Raw genomic sequence first — 16,738 nt, 5'->3', positions numbered from 1 at the left:
TAGCGTATGCTGTCGGCATTTATCGATGTGCTGCGGACATGATATGCTACATTGTATTATGTCCGCTCGCACTATGATAAATCTACCCCTTACTATATTCTGCAACACTTACTCTAATTTTTGAAGGTCTTCAACAACACTAGATTTTTGCAGTGGAGTCATTCTGGCAATAATTGATGCATTCAGTAATATCTGAAAAAGAAGACAAAACCTTATTGGAAATTTAATTGTGAGCATCATTAAACTGAGGGAAACCTGGGAAAAAATGGATGTTAAAAAACTCTTCCTAATAGTATTTCAATAAGACAATCCCTTGTGGATTCATGGAATAAACTTCCATTTGAGGTGGTAAATGCAAAGACTGTAAAGGAATTTAAAAATGCCTGGGACATGCATAAGGCTATCCTAAGGAAAAAGTATCATGTAATATGGGTAGCCTTTTTGGTTCTTATCTACCGTCAAATTATATCGCCTAGATTACGAGTTCTGCGTTAGCCTTAAAAAGCAGCGTTAAGGGGGAACAGCCAATAGAATGTGAGGTCAATCCGATTGGCTGATTGGATCAGCCAATCGGATTGAACTTCAATCTGATTGGCTGATTAAATCAGCCAATCAGATTATTCCTACCTTAATTTCCGATTGGCTGATAGAATCCTATCAGCCAATTGGAATTCAAGGGATGCCATCTTGGATGACGTCATTTAAAGGAACCATCATTCATCGGGAAGTCATCGGCCAGGATGGATGTTCCACATCGGAGGTCTTCAGGATGCTGCCGCTCCGCTCCGGATGGATGAAGATAGAAGATGCCGCTTGGATGAAGACTTCAATCGGATGGAAGACCTCTTCTGCCCCGCTTGGATGAAGACTTCAACCGCATGGAGGACCTCTTCTGCCCCGATTGGATGAAGAATTCGGCTCGGCTGGGTGAAGACGACTCAAGGTAGAGAGATCTTCAGGGGGTTATTGTTAAGTTTTTTAAGGGGGGCTTGGGTGGGTTTTAGAGTAGGGGTATGTGGGTGGTGGGTTGTAATGTTGGGGGGGTTTATATTTTTATTTACAGGTAAAAGAGCTGATTACTTTGGGGCAATGCCCCGCAAAAAGCCCTTTTAAGTGCTGGTAAAAGAGCTGATTACTTTGTAATTTAGGATAGGGTAGGACATTTTATTATTTTGGGGGGCTTTTTATTTTATTAGGGGGCTTAGATTAGGTGTAATTAGTTTAAACTTGCAATTTTTTTTTATTTTCTGTAATTTAGTGTTTGTTTATTTTGTATTATAGTTTAGTTTATTTAATTTTATTTTAGTTTAGATAATTGTAGCTAATTTATTTAATTAATTTATTGATACTGTAGTGTTAGATGTATTTGTAACTTAGGTTAGGATTTATTTTACAGGTAATTTTGTAATTATTTTAACTAGGTAGCTATTAAATAGTTAATAACTATTTAATAGCTATTGTACCTAGTTAAAATAAATACAAAGTTGCCTGTAAAATAAATATAAATCCTAAAATAGCTACAATGTAATTTTTAGTTAGATTGTAGCTATATTAGGGTTTATTTTATAGGTAAGTATTTAGTTTTAAATAGGAATAATTTATTTCATTATAGTAAATTTAGTTAGTTTTATTTAAATTATATTTAACTTAGGGGGGTGTTAGGGTTAGGGTTAGACTTAGGTTTAGGGGTTAATAACTTTATTATTGTAGCGGCGATGTAGGTGGCGGCAGATTAGGGGTTAATAATTGTAGGTAGGTGGCGGCAATGTTAGGGAGGGCAGATTAGGAACAAATGTAAGGAAAATAGTTAGAGAGAGAGTAGCCTCTTGTGCTGCGTGCTCCACAGGGCAAATGATAACATACTGTGATTACGTGGTTCAAGCAGCCCGCATATACTCAGTGCACTGAGCATAAACCATGAGCACTGGTTCCAAAGGAGTGAAGTCCCGTAAGTTTTCCGTCCCAAACAGGTCAAAGTTGCTACTGCCCCACCGTTTATACTAGGTGAATCCCAAGAGGTATGTAACAGATAGACTGTACAGTGTTCAGGGCAAACAGGCACCTACCTCCTATCCGTGAGACATCCACCAGGAGCGATCCTATGTACACCAATCTCCACCATGTGGCTAGTGTCGCCATCCGTGACGAGGTTCAGTGTGGCTCCCAAACAACCTCCACTATCGGTACGGTATGTAGCTCCTCTTCTCAAGGCGTCCCTAGCAACGAGCTAGCTTAGCGGTCAGGACCTTGTACGCACCCGACTCCTGTGCTCACTCAAGAGCTGGCCTCAAAAAGCAGATATAGAAGAAATTGCGAGGAGCACAGGCATGGGTATATTGCAGATAAAAATTTATTAGATAGACAAGTTGCGCCTTGGCGCAAATGAGTGAAAAATACACACAAAGCGGTAAGTCAATGACAAACCAAAAACAAACAATGTGAGGGGGGGACAAATAACCTCCCCGGGGTTAGAACTGAACAAAAAAATCTACTATTTTAGCAGACTGCAGACAAACAGGTATACACGTTTCAGCAGATTGCCTTACTCATTACTCAGGGCAGATTAGGGGTTAATAAAATGTATTATAGTGTTTGCGAGGCGGGAGTGCGGCGGTTTAGGGGTTAATACATTTATTATAATGGCGGCGATGTCAGGTCGGCAGATTAGGGGTTAATAAGTGTAGGTAGGTGGGGGCGACGTTGGGGGGGCAGATTAGGGGGTAATAAATATAATATCTGTGTCGGCGATGTTAGGGAGAGCAGATTAGGGGTCCATAGCTATAATGTAGGTTGCGGCGGTGTCCGGAGCGGAAGATTAGGGGTTAATAATATAATGTAGGTGTCAGCGATAGCAGGGGCGGCAGATTAGGGGTTAATAAGTGTAAGGTTAGGGGTGTTTAGACTCAGGGTTCATGTTAGGGAGTTAGGTGTAGACTTAGAAAGTGTTTCCCCATAGGAAACAATGGGGCTGCGTTAGGAGCTGAACGCTGCTTTTTTGCAGGTGTTAGGTTCTTCTTCAGCCAGCTCAGCCCCATTGTATCCTATGGGGATATCGTGCATGAGCACGTTTTTCCACCTTACCGCTACCATAAGCAACGCTGGTATTGAGAGTTGAAGTGGAGCTAAATTTGTCTCAACGCTCCCTTTTCTGAGGCTAAGGCAGCCATTCAGACAACTCGTAATACCAACATTGTCTTAAGGGTGCGCTGGAAAAAAAGGCTCGTTAGCACAGCGGGTCTTTACCGACAAACCTCGTAATCTAGGCGTATGTTTCTATGTTTCTTAGAGATTAAACATACAGGCCTAGATCCTATACAGACCAGTAAAATAGAGTTACAGCACAAAAGAGAGGCAACACAGGTTTCATTTGTATTGACTCCCTTTTAGTGACTGGATTATATTGAACTACCAAATTATCCCCAAAAACATTTTAGCATAATTGCCTCCCCAAAAAGTTACCAATTTCTAATTTATGGCAAAAATAAATATAACAGTTTACAAATGTCACCTTACATTAAAATTAAACAATGCAGCTAAAATGAGATTACATAGAGTAAACAATACATACATTTTTTACAATATGTTTCCCATTTATTGATTTGAACTTTGTTCCTTGAAATTCTGTGAAAAGCCCACACAAGTTTCACGAAGGTCAAAATATAGTAAACAAAATTTTGTATTATTGGACAGTTTTATTAATACAAATTTTGGTCATTGGAATTGGAATGGAATAGAAATTAACCAAAAATAAATAAATAAATAACTAAATTTGTCTCACCTATGGCAAACACATATGGATTGTGAAAAGCTCACACAAGTTTCACGAAGGTCAAAATATAGTAAGCAAAATTTTGTATTATTGGCCAGTTTTATTAATACAAATTTTGGTCATTGGAATTGGAATGGGATAGAAATTAACCAAAAATAAATAAATAAATAAAATTGTCTCACCTATGGCAAACACATATGGATTGGAATGGAGGTCTTTTTTATTTGTAAAGATATATATATATATATATATATATATATATATATATATATATATATAGTGACAAAGCCCTTGCAGGAATAGTCACTTCAGCATGAAATATAGTGGTTTAGGCTGTTTTATTTTTTTTTTTTATTTTTTTTTATTTTTTTTTTTGGTTTTAAAAGAAACTTTATTTTGTCAAGATGCAACATACAATAATGAAATATGTCCAGCTCAATACAAAGATATAAATATACACTGATTTCTCATATAGCTGTTTTCATGAAACAGAGGTTCCTCTGCAATAGAGGTGAAAAAGAGTTACTTATTAGGCGCAGTCCTTTTCCTCTGCTATGCGACTTGACATCTCTCCAATAAAACATTCAACAATACAAACAAAAAGAACAGACAAATTCAGAATATAACTGTCATTATAATTATAACTATTATTATGAGGCTATGATGAACAGTGTGTGAAGGTCTATGTGTTGGATCAGACAAAAGGTAATGTATAATTTGATGGGCTTGAGTTCTAGTTAGCGTAGATTCTCGGTGGGCTCTGCCGTGGGGTATGTATGTGCGAGATCCGTCATTAAGTGTGTGTAGTGCTGGGTTTTTTTTTTTTTTTTTTAGGGGGGGAAGGTATTCCTCCCAGATAAGGCGGATGGAAAGAAAATCTTCTATTTTGCGTAGTTTTATATAATGGTATTGTTCCAGAGCCAGTGCAGTGGATACCCTGTCTCGCCAGAATTCTATGGATGGTAAGGAGGGTTGTTTCCAATAATATGGGATATATCGTTTGGCTGTATTGATCATTATTATAGCTAATTTCAATCTCAGTACGCAAGTTATCTGTGGGAGATAATTGAATAAGAAGGTCCAAGGTGTAAATGGTAGGGAGGTCCCTATCACTGTTTGTATTTCCCTGTAGATATCTGTCCAATATGTTTGTGCAATCGGACAGGTCCACCATAGGTGAGTGAAGGTGCCCCGTTGTGTGCAGCCCCTCCAGCAATTGGAGTTAGTGTGTGGGAATAGCCTTCCTAATCTGTCTGGGGTATAGTGCCATCTGCAGAGAAGTTTTGTGTTCATTTCCACTATGTTCATGGAGGAGGCGGAAGAGCTCATATGTGTATATATTATTTTCCATGTTTTGGGTGGTTGTCGTTCATTAAGCTCTTTTTCCCAGCTCATTGTGTAGGATGGGGGATGAGTTGATCTATCTGTGACTAATAATTTATAAGATATAGACAGAATACCCGTGTCCGGGAGGGGCAGGTAGCATAAGGATTCAAATGGTGTTAGTGGTCTAGACAAATTATGTTTCTCTATGTGTGTTGTGAAATAATGAACAAGTTGATGGTACGAGAGCCAGTCCCTAAGGGAAAGTCCCATTATCTCAGACACCTCTTCTCTAGGTTTTAACTTGCTATCCCGTGTAAGGGAATAGTGTGGAATCATTTGAGTTAGGTTAGGAGTGTCGGTGAAATGGGTAGGAAGTTGAGATGGGAATATGGGGTTGCCTATGGTGGGTGTTAATGGGGAGCAAGGCGTGGAATAGGCTGTTTTATTTTTATCAGCAGTCTTAAACATGGGGTGTACTTCCCCTTTAAAACAAACATAAAACAAACAAAAGCCTACTCCTTTTTAGGAGATTAACTATACATGCAATATTTCCTTACTAGCCAGTACTGGGCAGCTAAGCTGATCCCAGTTAACAAAACAAATCAAAATAAGCAGAATAGAACAAAGTTTGCTCACCAGTCTCTTATTTCTACCAGCTATAAATTCAGACATGCAGCAAGGTCTCAAATCCTCCCTCTCTGGAGTAGCCTGCACAATGAGACACTGATTCCCTCTACAGAACTGCTTATAAAGGATCCAATTGATTTAACCAGAATCAGCTGTGGTGAGCTACTAACAAATTAACACTTTTTAAGAAGGGAGAAAGTGACCTTTCCAATCTCACCCTGTCACACATCCCCCTCCCCAGCGCAACACCAGTGTGTAAAGCGACTGCTGCAAGAAGCCCATGCACACGAGACAGTGCATCAGCATTACCATGGAGCAAACCAGCTCTGTGCTTCACTAAAAAAGTAAATGGTTGCAAGGACAAAAACCATCTAGTGACTCGTGAGTTTCTATCTCTGTTGGTGTGCATCCATTTTAACGGAGCATGGTCAGTGACAAGGGTGAAGCGCCTTCCCAGTAAATAATACTTTAGAGTCTCCATAGCCCACTTAATAGCTAAGCACTCTTTTTCTATAACAGCATAGTGCTGTTTTCGAGGCAACAATTTCCTGCTTAGATATAGCACTGGATGTTCTTCCTCGCCTATGTACTGTGTCAGTACAGCACCCAAACCGACCTCAGAGGCATCTGTCTGTAAGAAAAACTCTTTATCAAAGTCAGGTGCCACGAGGACGGGTTGCTCACACAATGTTGAACGAAGGTCCATAAAGGCCTCCTCTGCCTCTCTATCCCACCTTACTGTGTCTGGACTTCTGGCTTTAATTAGGTTTGTTAGAGGAGCAGCTCTGGTTGCAAAATGGGGTATGAACTTGCGGTAGTAGCCAACAATTCCCAAGAAGGCTTTAACCTGCTTCTTCCTAAGAGGCCTGGGCCAATTCTGTATAGCTCCTATCTTGTTCAATTGGGGTTTCACTAACCCCCTTCCCACTACATAACCTAAATACTTAGCCTCTGCCAATCCAAGAAAACATTTGGAGGGGTTGTCAGTTAATCTAGCTTTCCTAAGGGTGTCTACCACTGCCTCTACTTTCTGCAAATGAGAGTCCCAGTCTGTGCTATGGATTATGACATCATCCAAATACGCAGTGGCATAGTGCGCATGAGGTCTTAATAATTTATCCATGAGCCTCTGAAAAGTGGCTGGAGCTCCATGGAGACCAAAGGGCATCACCTTATATTGAAATAAACCATCTGGGGTTACAAAGGCAGTTTTCTCTCGGGCATGCTTAGTGAGTGGTATCTGCCAATACCCTTTTGTTAAATCCAATGTAGAAAGAAATCTGGCCTTAGCTAGCCTCTCTACCAGTTCATCAACCCATGGCATTGGGTAGGCATAAAACGTTGACACTTCATTTAATTTCCTAAAATCATTATAAAATTGGATAGAACCATCCGGTTTAGGTACCAAAACAATTGGGCTGGACCAATTACTATGTGATTCTTCTATCACATCTAATTCAAGCATTTTCCTAACTTCTGCTCGTACAGCCATCCTTTTTGCCTCATGAATCCTGTATGGTTTTAATTTAAGTGTTACTCCAGGCTCAGTAACAATATCATGGGCAATTTATTGTGTTCTGCCTGGCATAGGCGAGAAAACATCCTTATTCCTCTCCACCATTTCCTTAACTTCCTTTACTTCAGGTGTTAGCTCTGGTGAAATAGTCACTACTTGTTCTGAGACTTGAGGCTCAGCCCCAGTATTATCTAACTAGGGCTAGTAATGTTTCTCTATCCCTCCATGGCTTAAGAAGATTTATGTGGAATATTTGCTCTTTCCTACGTCAGTAAGGCTGACTAACTTTATAATTCACAGGGTTTACCTTTTCTATAATTTCATAAGGTCCCTGCCAATGAGCCAAAAGCTTACTCTCAGCTGTAGGAGCCAAAACCATTACCCTGTCACCCTGTTTAAATTCCCTTACAGTAGCACTCTTATTATAATAAAATCTTTGAGTATCCTGAGCTTTTTCAATATATTGGCGAACCAGGGGGAAAACATGAGCCATTCGCTCCTGCATTTTCTCTATATTCTGCACCACATTAGTACCTGGTACTCCCTGTTCCTCCCAAGTTTCCTTTAGTATGTCCAACATACCTCTCGGATGTCGACCATACAAAAGTTCAAAAGGAGAAAAAACAGTTGAGCTCTGGGGAATTTCATGGACTGCAAACAATAAGTAAGGAAGCAGTTGATCCCAATCGTTCCCATCTCTACTAACAACTTTCCTTAACATACCCCTTCTGACACCACTGTGACAAAGCCCTTGCAGGAATAGTCACTTCAGCATGAAATAAACTGGTTTAGGCTGTTTTATTTTTATCAGCAGTCTTAAACATGGGGTGTACTTCCCCTTTAAAACAAACATAAAACAAACAAAAGCCTACTCCTTTTTAGGAGACTGACTATATATGCAATATTTACTTACTAGCCAGTACTTGGCAGCTAAGCTTATCCCAGTTAACAAAACAAATCAAAATAAGGAGAATAGAACAAAGTTTGCTCACCAGTCTCTTGTTTCTACCAGCTATAAATTCAGACATGCAGCAAGGTCTCAAATCCTCCCTCTCTGGAGTAGCCTGCACAATGAGACACTGATTCCCTCTACAGAACTGCTTATAAAGGATACAAATGATTTAACCAGAATCAGCTGTGGTGAGCTACTAACAAATTAACACTTTGTTAGAAGGGAAAAAGTGACCTTTCAAATCTCCTGCTAACATACACTCCTTCTCTCACCTTGTAACAATATATATATATAAATCCAAAAGATTTGGTTTAGCAAATCTTAAAAAGCATACTGAACCCAAATTGTTTTTAATGATTCAGATAGAGTATGCAATTTTAAGCAACTTTCTAATTTACTCTTATTATAATGTTTTCTTCGTTCTCTTGCTATCTTTATTTGAAAAAGAAGGCATCTAAGCTAAGGAGCCAGACAATTTTTAGTTCAGACACTGGACAGTGCAACTTTATTGGTTGTTGAATTAATCCACCAATTAGCAAGAACAACCCAGGTTGTTCACCAAAAATGGTCCGGCTTCTAAACTTACATTCTTGCTTTTCAAATAAAGATACAAAGAGAATGAAGAAAATATGATAATAGGAGTAAATTAGAAAGTTGGCTAAAATGGCATGCTCTATCTGAATCACAAAAGAAAAAAATTGGGTTCAGTGTCCCTTTTAAAAAAGTCAAATACATCTTTGGAAGTGCAGCCAATGAGACCAAACAGTTACATAAAACAGGGAGTATTGGTGCACATCCACCTGCAAATGAACAATTTTTAACATTTTTAAATGTTGTAAAAATTACCTGCAAAAAACAAAATTTATGCTTACCTGATAAATGTATTTCTCTTGTGGTGTATCCAGTCCACGGGTTCATCCATTACTTAAGGGATATTCTCCTTCCCAATAGGAAGCTGCAAGAGGACACCCACAGCAGAGCTGTCTATATAGCTCCTCCCCTCACTGCCACCCCCAGTCATTCGACCGAAGAAAAGCAAGAAATAAAGGAGAAACTATAGGGTGCAGTGATGACTGTAGTTTAAAAATAAAAAACACCTGCCTTAAAATGACAGGGCGGGCCATGGACTGGATACACCACAAGAGAAATAAATTTATCAGGTAAGCATAAATTTTGTTTTCTCTTGTAAAGGTGTATCCAGTCCACGGGTTCATCCATTACTTGTGGGATACCAATACCAAAGCTTTAGGACACGGATGAAGGGAGGGACAAGGCAGGAAACTTAAACGGAAGGCACCACTGCCTGTAAGACCTTTCTCCCAAAAATAGCCTTCGAAGAAGCAAAAGTATCAAATTTATAGAATTTAGAAAAGGTATGAAGCGAAGACCAAGTCGCCGCCTTACAAATCTGTTCAACAGAGGTCTCATGTTTAAAAGCCCATGTGGAAGCTACTGCTCTAGTAGAATGAGTTGTAATTCTTTCAGGAGGCTGCTGGCCAGCAGTCTCATAAGCTAAGCAAATTATGCTTCTTAGCCAAAAGGAAAGAGAAGTTGCCGAAGCCTTTTGGCCTCTACTCTGTCCAGAGTAGACAACAAAGAAAGCAGATGTTTGACGAAAATCTTTCGTAGCTTGTAAATAAAACTTTAAAGCACGAACCACATCAAGATTGTGTAATAGACGTTCCTTCTTTGAAAAAGGATTAAGACATAGGGAAGGAACAACAATCTCCTGATTGAAATTCTTATTAGATACCACCTTAGGCAGAAACCCAGGTTTGGTACGTAACACTACCTTATCTGCATGGAACATCAGATAAGGGGAATCACACTGTAAAGCAGATAACTCCGAAACTCTTTGAGCCGAGGAGATAGCTACTAAAAATAGAACTTTCCAAGATAAAAGCTTAATATCTATGGAATGCAAAGGTTCAAACAAAACCCCTTGAAGAACTTTAAGAACTAAATTTAAACTCCATGGCGGAGCAACAGGTTTAAACACAGGCTTGATTCTAACTAAAGCCTGACAAAACGCCTGAACGTCTGGAACCTCAGCCAGACGTTTGTGCAAAAGAATAGACAGAGCAGAAATCTGTCCCTTTAAGGAACTAGCTGACAATCCCTTCTCCAATCCTTCTTGGAGAAAAGATAATATCCAAGGAATCCTGACCTTACTCCATGAGTAACCCCTGGATTCACACCAATGAAGATATTTACATCATATCTTATGATAGATTTTCCTGGTGACAGGCTTTTGAGCCTGAGTTAAGGTATCAATGACTGATTCGGAAAAACCACACTTTGATAGAATCAAGCGTTCAATCTCCAAGCAGTCAGATGTAGAGAAATTAGATTTGGATGTTTGAAGGAACCTTGAAGTAGAAGGTTCTGCCTTAGCGGCAGAGTCCATGGTGGAAAGGATGACATGTCCACCAGATCTGCATACCAAGTCCTGCGTGGCCACGCAGGGGCTATCAAGATCACCAAAGCTCTCTCCTGCTTGATCTTGGCAATCAGACGAGGGAGCAGAGGAAACAGTGGACACACATAAGCCAGGCTGAAGGACCAGGGAGCTGCTAGAGCATCTATCAGCGCTGCCTTGGGATCCCTGGACCTGGACCCATAACAAGGAAGCTTGGCGTTCTGACGAGACACCATGAGATCCAGTTCTGGTTTGCCCCAAAGTTGGATCAACTGGGCAAATACCTCCGGATGGAGCTCCCACTCCCCTGGATGAAAAGTCTGCTGACTTAGAAAATCCGCTTCCCAGTTCTCTACTCCTGGGATATGGATAGCTGAGAGATGGCAAGAGTGAACCTCTGCCCAGAGAATTATCTTTGAAACCTCCAACATTGCCAGGGGGCTCCTTGTTCCCCCCTGATGGTTGATATAGGCTACAGTCGTGATGTTGTCCAACTGAAATCTGATGAACCTGACCGCAGCTTGCTGAGGCCAAGCCTGAAGAGCATTGAATATCACTCTTAGTTCCAGAATGTTTATCGGAAGGAGGGCCTCCTCCTGAGTCCACGAACCCTGAGCCTTCAGGGAGTTCCAGACTGCACCCCAGCCCAGAAGGCTGGCATCTGTCGTTACTATAGTCCATTCTGGCCTGTGGAAACTCATTCCCTTGGACAGATGGACCCGAGATAGCCACCAGAGAAGAGAATCCCTGGTCTCTTGATCCAGATTTAGCAGAGGGGACAAATTTGTGTAATCCCCATTCCACTGATTGAGCATGCAAAGTTGTAGTGGTCTGAGATGTAGGCGGGCAAACAGAACTATGTCCATTGCCGCTACCATTAATCTAATTACCTCCATACACTGAGCCACTGACGGACGAGAAATGGAATAAAGAGCACGGCAGGAAGTTAGAAGTTTTGACAACCTGACCTCTCTACTGAATCTATCAAAGTTCCTAGGAAGGAAACTCTTGTGAGAGGTGAGAGAGAACTCTTTCCTTCGTTCACCTTCCACCCGTGAGACCTTAGGAATGCCAGAACAATGTCCATATGGTACCTGGCAATATGAAAAGTTGACGTCTGTATCAGGATGTCGTCTAGGTAAGGGGCTACTGCTATACCCACAGTTTTAGAACTACCAGAAGGGACCCTAGAACCTTCGTAAAGATTCTTGGTTCCGTGGCTAACCTGAAGGGAAGAGACACAAACTGGTAATGCCTGTCTAGGAAGGCGAACCTGAGAAACTGATGATGATCCCTGTGTATTGGAATATGTAGATAAGCATCCTTTAAATCCACGGTAGTCATATATTGACCCTCCTGGATCATAGGTAGGATGGTTCGAATAGTCTACATCTTGAGGGATGGGATCCTGAGAAATATGTTTAGGATCTTGAGATCCAAGATTGGTCTGAAAGTTCCCTCTTTCTTGGGAACTATAAACAGATTTGAATAGAAGCCCTGCCCCTGTTCCTCCTTTGGAACTGGGCGGATCACTCCAATAACTAGTAGGTCTTGAACGCAATGTAAGAATGCCTCTCTCTTTATCTGGTTTGCAGATAATTGTGAGAGATGAAATCTCCCCTTTGGAGATGAAGCTTTGAAATCCAGAAGATATCCCTGGGAAACAATCTCCAGAGCCCAGGGATCCTGGACGTCTCTTGCCCAAGCCTGGGCGAAGAGAGAAAGTCTGCCCCCCACTAGATCCGGTCCCACATCGGGGGCTACTCCTTCATGCTGTCTTAGAGGCAGCAGCAGGCTTTTTGGCCTGTTTCCCCTTGTTCCAAGCCTGTTTAGGTCTCCAGACTGGCTTGGACTGGGCAAAATTTCCCTCTTGTTTTGTAGAAGAGGAAGATGAAGCTGCGCCACTCTTGAAGTTTCGAAAGAAACGAAAATTAGTCTGTTTGGTCCTTAACTTGGGAAAGGGCATGGCCTTTTCCTCCAGTAATATCAGAAATGATCTCCTTCAGTCCAGACCCAAATAGGGTCTGCCCTTTGAAGGGGATCTTGAGAAGTTTAGACTTTGAAATGACATCAGCTGACCAGGATTTAAGCCATAGCGCCCTACGCGCCTGAATGGCAAAACCTGAATTTTTAGCCATTAGCTTGGTTAAATGAAAAATGGTGTCAGAAATAAATGAATTGGCTAACTTAAGAGCTTTAAGCCTGTCAAGGATATCATCCAAAGGGGTCTCTACCTGTAAAGCCTCCTCCAGAGACTCGAACCAGAAAGCCGCTGCAGCAGTGACTGGGGCAATACATGCAAGAGGCTGGAGAATAAAACCTTGTTGTATAAATATTTTCTTAAGGAAGCCCTCTAATTTCTTATCCATAGGATCTAGGAAAGCACAACTGTCCTCGACAGGAATAGTTGTACGCTTAGCTAGGGTAGAGACTGCTCCCTCCACCTTAGGGACCATCTGCCACAAGTCCCGTGTAGCGGCATCTATAGGAAACATTTTCTTAAAAGCAGGAGGGGGAGAGAACGGCACACCTGGTCTATCCCATTCCTTAGTAATAATTTCTGAAAACCTCTTAGGGATTGGAAAAACATCAGTGTAAACAGGCACTGCAAAGTATTTGTCCATTTTACACAATTTCTCTGGGACTACAATGGTGTCACAGTCATCCAGAGTCGCTAAAACCTCCCTGAGCAACACGCAGAGGTGTTCAAGCTTAAATTTAAATGCTGTCATTTCAGAGTCAGACTGAAGTAACGCCTTCCTTGAATCAGAGAAGTCACCCACAGATAGAAGCTCTCCTGCTTCAACTTCTGCACATTGTGAGGGTATATCAGACATAGCTACTAAAGCGTCAGAGAGCTCTGTATTTGTTCTAGCCCCAGAGCTGTCCCACTTTCCTTGTAACCCTGGCAGTTTGGACAATACCTCTGTGAGGGTATGATTCATAACTGCCGCCATGTCTTGTAAAGTAAACGCATTGGACGCGCTAGATGTACTTGGCGTCCCTTGAGCGGGAGTTATAGATTCTGACACGTGGGGAGCGCTAGATGGCATAACCTCCCTTTTGTCAGTCTCAGAAACCTCAGGTGATACATCTTTAAAAGCCATAATATGGTCTTTATAACTTATAGAAAGGTCAGTGCAATTGGTACACATTCTAAGAGGGGGTTCTACAATGGCTTCTAAACATAATGAACAAGGAGTTTCATATATGTCAGACATGTTTAACAGACTAGTAATGAGACCAGCAAGCTTGGAAAACACTATAATAAATGTGAAAAAAGCAATAATAAAAAATGGTACTGTGCCTTTAAGAGAAAAAAACTACCACATAAACTGCAAAACAGTGAAAAAAAAGTAGTAAACTCTACGACATTTTTACAGTGTGTATAAGGGACTAAAGCAGCATTGCACCCACTTGCAAATGGATGATTAACCCCTCAGCCCCAAAAACTAATTAGAAAAACATTAAACCTGTTAACAAACAGTCAAACACACTGCCACAGCTCTGCTGTGGCTCCTACCTGCCCTTAAAAACGATTTTTGCAGGAACAAAACCCTCTATAGAGGTCCTATAAGTCAGAGAACTCCTTCAGGGAAGCTGGATGTCTCAGACTGAAAACGAAAATAGGCCCCTCCCACCATGCACTCAAATTCAGAGGGCCTTAAAAAAGTACTCCTAGGAGTAATCTAACAAGCCATGTGGAAACAAGGCCCCAAATAAAGATTTATCACCCTCAGAGAAAAAACGTTTTTATTTATAAATCATGCAAACGTTTTTACACTAAATAATATAGGTATTAACATGAATATTATCCCTTTTTGCAAGCATGATCCCAGTTGTTGTTAAATCACTGTATCAGGCTTACCTTAAATATACCAGGCACTGTCAGCATTTTCTAGACCTTATCATCTCTCTAGAAAAAAATATACTGAACATACCTCAAAGCAGGCAAACTGCAGACCGTCCCCCCAACTGAAGTTTTCTTTCCATACTCTTCAGTTATGTGTGAGAACAGCAATGGACCTTAGTTACAAACGGCTAAGATCATCAAACCTCCAGGCAGAAGTCTTCTTCTAATTTCTGCCTGAGAGTAAAAATAGTGCAACGCCGGTACCGTTTAAAAATAACAAACTTTTGATTGAAGGTAAAAACTACACTAAGTCACCACATCTCTCTTGATACTTCCTTTCTTGTCGAGAGCTGCAAGAGAATGACTGGGGGTGGCAGTTAGGGGAGGAGCTATATAGACAGCTCTGCTGTGGGTGTCCTCTTGCAGCTTCCTGTTGGGAAGGAGAATATCCCACAAGTAATGGATGAACCCGTGGACTGGATACACCTTTACAAGAGAAAACACCTGTGCTTTTATATTAAAAATGGGATTTTAGTTACACAATATAACCATATTCTGCTTAGCCAATCACCAATTTAAAAGGTGTCTGCTAAGCCCTGGAGCTGGGGCCATTGCAAAATAGGTCTTGCAATAATATTGAAAAGAGAAAAAGACACATGAGAATGCAGTATAGTAATAACTGTGTTTATTATAAACTTATTGCAATGACATAAATCAGTAATTAGTTTATAAAGCAAGGCAGTGATTAAATCATAAACACTTTACTTATCTTTGGGTTTTGAATAAGGCATTAATATCAGCGTGCAGTATAGTTACAGTTACGGATGGGCTAATGTGCTTAAAGTGCAATTCGTTTGGTAAAACGAATAGTCCTGTGGACATTTGTTTTGGACAATTAAATATTGATAAGAATGATATTCCATTAAAAATCGGTAATTGAATCCTATTTCTGGTTTTCGTATGTTAATTTCATTTTCAAATGTTCATAATTAGATTGAATATCCACATTCAAAATTTTCAATGTAACATTTGATTTAACAAATACTAATCAGAAGTTTAATAGTCCATGTGGTAGGTAATTTAGTAAATTGATAGATAATAGATACAAATATATCAATTTGAATGTTTCTATTTCTAATATTGCATAATTTGAATATTAAATTTAAAGAGAAAATTAGAAATACTATTACAAATATATTGATTTGAATTAGAAAAAAAATTAATCGAATATTGCATTTAAAGAAAGCATTAGAAATACTATTAAATTAAAGAATTTTAGAATGTTGTACAAACATTAAAAATTTGAAACAAACAAACAGTGTTAAAATTTCATTTTTCAAATGTTGCAAAACATTCACCCATCCATAGTTACAGTCAGCGTCATCATTCAGTGGGACACACACAGCAGATTTCACAGATGCTACGTCTCAGACTTCTCTCTAAGATGTTGCTCAAAACTCAAACTAGTGCCTCTCATTGTAATGCAACACTCCCCTCTTTCTAGATAATACCAGATTGCCACTTGTGATTGCAATCTGATGATCTATCCTAGTAAAGGCAGCAAACTGATACCAGAACGGGCAAGATCTTATGTGACTTTGAATTAACAATATCAAAATACCAATGCAATATATAGGGATACCCGATTGTCTCTTGCATTTGATGACCCATTGAACATGCATGTGAAGGTATCTAAGTTGATTTTGTTGGCACGGTCTAGCAACATTTTGCTTTATCTATGTACTTAATTTTTCACTTTTTTATGAACCACACACTTAAAAGTAGTGATATTACACAACACATAAAGAGGCAGAAATGAACTGCTTGCAAATGAAAGAGTCGTATTGTTAAAATCGTCCCTGATTTGCATATTATTTATTCAATGACTAACTAGACTTGAAGACAATTCAGAGTTATAACTTATAGCTTATTACATGCAGTTTTATTTTAGTATACACACACCAATGACACTATGATAATGGCATATATCACTATTTATTAAATATCTAATCTGTATGGGAGTAGGAGGATTGGACTTTTATTTGATTATAAACATGAGTCTGCCTTTACACTTGGGGTTAATGTTTTTGTAGAAACTCTGTAACCAAGGCAATGATTTTTGGTGCAATTTTATGTGTGAGGTTGGGGTGGGGCTCTGTGGTCTATTTAAACCTAGCTTTTTGGGTCACTCTTGTTTGATCTGTGAAAGGGGTTACGCACCCCGAAACGGCACCTGTATTATTATGGATTAAAAGTTGTTTTGCTTTTCTCTTTGC

The 16,738-nt window shown here is 39.9% G+C and overlaps 1 protein-coding gene across 1 annotated transcript in view; it reads right to left on the bottom strand.

Annotated features, from left to right (window-relative positions):
- Nucleotides 1-16,738, bottom strand: part of LOC128657508 (probable cation-transporting ATPase 13A4) — a 454,774-nt gene that overhangs the window by 184,085 nt on the left and 253,951 nt on the right. The window contains 1 exon segment of the mRNA XM_053711875.1: nucleotides 113-192. Coding sequence (XP_053567850.1) covers nucleotides 113-192 — 80 coding nt within the window.

The sequence above is a fragment of the Bombina bombina genome, chromosome 4, assembly GCF_027579735.1.
Source record: "Bombina bombina isolate aBomBom1 chromosome 4, aBomBom1.pri, whole genome shotgun sequence".
Taxonomy (NCBI): Eukaryota; Metazoa; Chordata; class Amphibia; order Anura; family Bombinatoridae; genus Bombina; species Bombina bombina.
This window is presented reverse-complemented; position numbering and strand designations above follow the sequence as displayed.